General features: G+C 34.9%; 1 protein-coding gene across 1 annotated transcript in view; it reads left to right on the top strand.

Moving 5' to 3' along the window:
• Nucleotides 1-5354, top strand: part of ATM (ATM serine/threonine kinase) — a 158448-nt gene that overhangs the window by 21013 nt on the left and 132081 nt on the right. Inside the window, exons 9-12 of the mRNA XM_006753148.2 lie at nucleotides 413-576; nucleotides 1622-1782; nucleotides 3329-3700; nucleotides 4621-4815. Of these exons, the coding sequence (XP_006753211.1) occupies nucleotides 413-576; nucleotides 1622-1782; nucleotides 3329-3700; nucleotides 4621-4815 (892 nt within the window). The remainder of the gene's footprint in view (nucleotides 1-412; nucleotides 577-1621; nucleotides 1783-3328; nucleotides 3701-4620; nucleotides 4816-5354) is intronic.

Here is a 5354-nt window from a genome sequence, read left to right on the forward strand (position 1 = left end):
ATAAGGAGAAGTGGATAACATATTATTTGTTCACTAGTTGAAGGAACTGGTAAGATGTTTCTTTCTTAGACATACAGATAACTTGGGCCTCATACAAAAGAGGGAAACATCCACTGTATTTGCTTCAGGGGAGAGAAGAAATTAGAGAAAGCTTGATTGAGATTTTGATTGAGTTGATTAGAGAAAGTTTAGATCAAAATATGGAAGAATTTTATAACAAATACAATTAACTGTGAAATGGACACTGATATGAAGTAGATCTTGTCAAAGATATTGTCAGAGGAGGCATTATGAATAGAAGGTTGGACCATATGTCTTCTTATGTTTTCACCTTAACAGATGAATAATTTTGTGGGAATTGGTGGTACAAATGGAATATATATATATATATATATAATTTTTTGAATTACAGGTGCCTATGAATCAAGAAAATGGAAAAGTATCTTATACAACTTATATGATCTGCTAGTTAATGAGATAAGTCACATAGGGAGCAGAGGGAAATACTCCTCAGGATCTCGTAACATTGCTGTCAAAGAAAACTTGATTGACTTGATGGCAGATGTTTGTCACCAGGTACAGTAGATCTTGTCACATTTTAACATTCCTTGTTAATTTTTTTTACTGGGCTTTTAAAATCTGTGTTCTGATAAAAAGCCTGTAATATTGCTTTGTACATGTAACTACTCTTTTCAAAGCACCATAAATATTTAGAATTGCCTTCTGACTTAAAAGGTAACTGTTCTGTATATTATAAATTTAGTGAAAAGTGATGATGAACTTTTTCATTCTTAATATATTATCTATAGGAAATAAGATTACCCTAACCCTAATGTTTCTTTGTTGTTGTTGTTCTGTTTTTTTTTGTTCTACTGAGTTAGAAATCACAGCACAAAATGTGTTATTTTAAAGTGTACAACTTAGTATTTTTAAGTATATTCACTGTGCTTTATACCCATCACCTCTATTTAATTACAGAACATTTCCCCAAACTTTTCACCTATTAGTGTCAGTCCTAATTCCCCACTTCTTCCAGTCCCTAGCAACCCACCACTAACGTACTTTGTCTATTTTTCCTAATTTGAACATTTCATGTAAGTACTATCATACATAAGTGGTCTTTTGTGACTGGCTTCTTTCACTTAGGATAATGTTTTCAAGTTTTATTCATATTTTGCCTTGAATCAGTATTTCATTTTTTAAAATTGCTGAGTAATATTCAATTGTGTGGCTGTTTTACATTTTGTTACTCATTCATCATTTGATAGCTTAATGTTTCTGAAGTAAAACTTTTTCCTTCAAGATTTGGTTAACATCCTCAATGTTTTCCCTCAATGTTTGGTTAACATTTTACTTGTCAATATTTTCTTAATGCTAAATTTATGATTTAATTCCTTTGAAAAAAAGAGGTTTTTGCTTTGCTTTTAGATATCTTGGTGTGTTTTTTAGTAAATATTACCAGAAATAAAGCTAATACTCCTTTTGGTAATATTTGTTCTCTAGAGAGCCATTGCAGTCATACAAAATTGTTTACTTTATGACTTCTTGTATCTTCATTTGAGGAGTGATGTTGTTTTCTAATAGTTCATAAAAAATAAATCTTTATTTTTTTATTTTACAGGTTTTTAATGAAGATACCAGATCTTTGGAGATTTCCCAGTCTTATACTACCACACAAAGAGAATATGGTGTACCTTGCAAAAAGAGGAAAATAGAATTAGGCTGGGATGTAATAAAAGATCATCTCCAGAAGTCACAGAGTGATTTTGAACTTGTGCCTTGGTAAAACATAACTTTTTCCCCCTCTTTCAGAGTGTCCTTTTAGTCTTATTTTGTTTTTCTCACAAAGACCTCCTTTATCTCATTAGCCAGTAGGATAATTTCCTTGGCCAGAATGAGGTCATTTGCTCCCAAACCATTCACTGACAAAGGGAAAATGCTTGCCAGGACTTGTTGAGACCGACCACCATGGCTCATCTGCTGTTGCAGGGACAGGCCACTTTTCTTAAGCATATTGCCATAGCAAGGAATAAGCGAGAATGGATGCCTACTAGGCAATCACTAGTGTGACTCATGGAATTTATTCAGTTGTACACCTCAGTATAAAGAGAGTTAACATGCATAGCACCTTTTTGTAGACTTATATTAGGAAGAAATTCAGGATGCCTTAGCTGGTTGGGCTTAGTGGATGGAGTGTCGGTGTGCATACTGAAGGGTCCCAGGTTCGATTCCAGTCAAAGACACGCATGTTGGTTGCAGGCTCCTCCCCGGCCTGGGCCCTATACAGCCGATGTGATGTGTTTCTCTCTCTGTCTTTCCCTCTCTCTTCCACTCTCCCTAAAAATCAATGGAAAAATATCCTCAGGTGAGGATTAACAAAACAAAACAAAAAAAGAAATTAAGGATAACATCCAGAAATCACATATATTTGGACCTTATGCCATGACAAAAGGCTGTTTTTTTTCTTGTCTCATATAGTACTCACAATTATTTAAATAATTAAATAATCAGTGGAATTCTGTGGAAAAAAAAAAAAGTTGGTCTGGTTGAAATCTTCAGAACTCGTCCAGTTCAGCCTGTTTGCTGTACTGAAGAAATAAGTGAAACTGAGAAAGGTTAAGCAGCCTGCCTAAGGACTGTTGGAAATTTGAAGATTATAGTCAAACTATGATTAGTGTTCTTTTGATGTTAACTATGTTGATGTAATGTTTAAATATAATTGAGTTATGCAGGGGAAAGCGTATTTATTTAGATACCTCTTGTTTGAGCTCATGTTTTTTTATATAGTTGAGGGTACCTAGTTCAATTAGTTAATTTGTCCATTCAGTAAAGAGTTATTTATTGAACAGCTGCTATGTGCCAAACATTAGCGATGCAGAAGTGAATAAGATAAAGTTTCTATTCCTGAGTAGCACCCATTTTGGAGAACTCACAGCAAATATTTATTGAATTAACTGAATTAATGTCAAGGAAAAACCGTTTTTTGAGGTTTTGTTTGTTTTTCTGGTTTGAAGGAATATTATCGGTGGCTAAAGAACAGGGATGGGTGCAATAACGCAGGAATATAATACTGCTAATATAGTTTTTCGTTAGTTTTTGTGTAAGGGAAATATAGCTTACCCAGCTAGACAAAAAGCTGTAACTTCTTGACACTTTAGGAAGTAGGGCCTAATAAAAATTAAGAGCCAGTGTATTATGAGAGCAGTACGGAAAATAATGATGGTGATATTCTAATTAGGGTATTATAAATGGTATTATAGCTATACATTGATTTTTTAGCTTGTTAGTAGAATTGAGTAATTTTCAAATTAATTATAATTTTTTTCAGGTTACAGATTGTAATTCAATTAATATCAAAATATCCTGCATGTTTACCTAACTGTGAGCTATCACCATTATTGATGATACTATGTCAGCTTCTACCTCAACAGCGACGTGGGGAACGTACACCATATGTGTTACGATGCCTTATGGAAATTGCATTGTGTCAAGGCAAGAAATCAAACCTAGAAAGCTCACAAAAGTCAGAGTTATTGAAACTCTGGATTAAAATTTGGTCTATTACCTTTCGCAATATAAGTTTTGAACAAATACAAGCTGAAAATTTTGGCTTACTTGGAGCCATAATTCAAGGGAGCTTAGTTGAGATTGACAGAGAATTCTGGAAGTTATTTACTGGGTCAGCCTGCAGACCTTCATGGTAAGTTGACTATGCATTGTATTAGATTTTGCAATTTTCATATTTACATATTTTATTTATATACACACACACACATAGGGGTGGGCAAAAATAGCAGTAGATTTGTCTTTGTGAGTACGCAAACACAGAGTTTATTTTTGTAGAGGCCCAGTGCACGGATTCATGCACCGGTGGGGTCCCTCGGCCTGGCTGGTGGGGATCAGGCCGAAACCAGCTCTCTGACATCCCCCGAGGGGTCCCGGATTGCGAGAGGGCGGTTCTTGGGTGACACACCCTGGAATCAGGCTCATCACCCAAGAACTGCAGCTGCCAAGTCACGGTAGCTCGACAGCTCCTGTGTTGAGCGTCTGCCCCCTGGTGCCAGTGCACCTCATAGCTAGCGGTTGGCTGGTTGGTCGGTTGCTTAAGCTTTTATATATATAGATTAATTGTATTATTTATTTGTATTATTTCCATACGGACAACTGTAAACCTACTTTTGACAACCTCTGTATACAAGGTGTCCCAAAAAAATGTATCCACACTTTAACAGCTGATAGCCCAGTTAGGGTTTCTTTCTTTTCAGATTTAACCCATTGGAATTAATAATTATTCAAAGTGTGTGTACATTTTTTGGACTGTGTTGTATATTCATCTACCCCCTGATTTTTGGAATTTGGAATTTCAGTTAAAGATTGTTAAATTCTATTTCAGATGCTTTTAATGTTTGTTCAGGAAGTCTTAATAAATAAATGTAAATTTAGTTTTAAATGTGGAGAGATTACTACAATGTTTTAAAGAATTAAATGTTTTAAATTTTTTATGGGTAATTTGACAATTTACCACTTGTTTGCTCAATATTCATAAATCTTATTGTTTTAGTAGTACTACATTCTTAAAGAGGTTACTTATAACACTAATCATTCTTTGTTTTGTTATAGTCCTGTGATATCCTGTTTGACTTTGGCACTGACCACCTGTGTAGTTCCAGAAACAGTAAAAATGGGAATGGAGCAGAATATATGCGAAGTAAACAGAAGTTTTTCTTTAAAGGAATTGATAATGAAATGGCTCTTACTCTATCAGTTAGAAGATGACTTTGAAAACAGTACAGAGCTGCCCCCAATTCTTCACAGGTAGTTTGAGTTCATTGGTGTGCTGTTGTTTTTTGGTTTTGTATAGTCAGGCTCCATCCATTACTATTTGATGCTAGATGTCTTTATTTTACAGTAATAATGCAGGATTTCCCAGAGCTAGCCCAAATATTAAGTAGTCCCTTTGTTGTTACAGTTTACTTTCTTTTTGCCTGGATCTTAGTCCCTGTACTTTTACTTTATTTTTGTCACTCTGTCTACACAGTGAGAATAAGAGGGATGTGTGCAAAGAATGTGCATATAACTCTTTGAGCACTTATGTGTTCTTTTGTGATCTTCTGTAAATAGATCCACCTGAACATATATCCAACTCAGGTGTATCCTGGAATCATAATGAGAGTGTCTTCTGGGTGAAATATGTTAAATTAGCGGATGGATGAAATGAGAAAAAGGCAAAATAGGGCATAAGTAGCTTGCCCATGTAACCTTTCCATAGTCAATAATTGGAACTGAATGATTGGAGGACAGACCTCTGGATCCTAGTACTTTAATTTCATAGTTGTTTTATTTCAGAAATGGCC

Source organism: Myotis davidii, unplaced genomic scaffold (assembly GCF_000327345.1).
Source record: "Myotis davidii unplaced genomic scaffold, ASM32734v1 scaffold1491, whole genome shotgun sequence".
NCBI lineage: Eukaryota > Metazoa > Chordata > Mammalia > Chiroptera > Vespertilionidae > Myotis > Myotis davidii.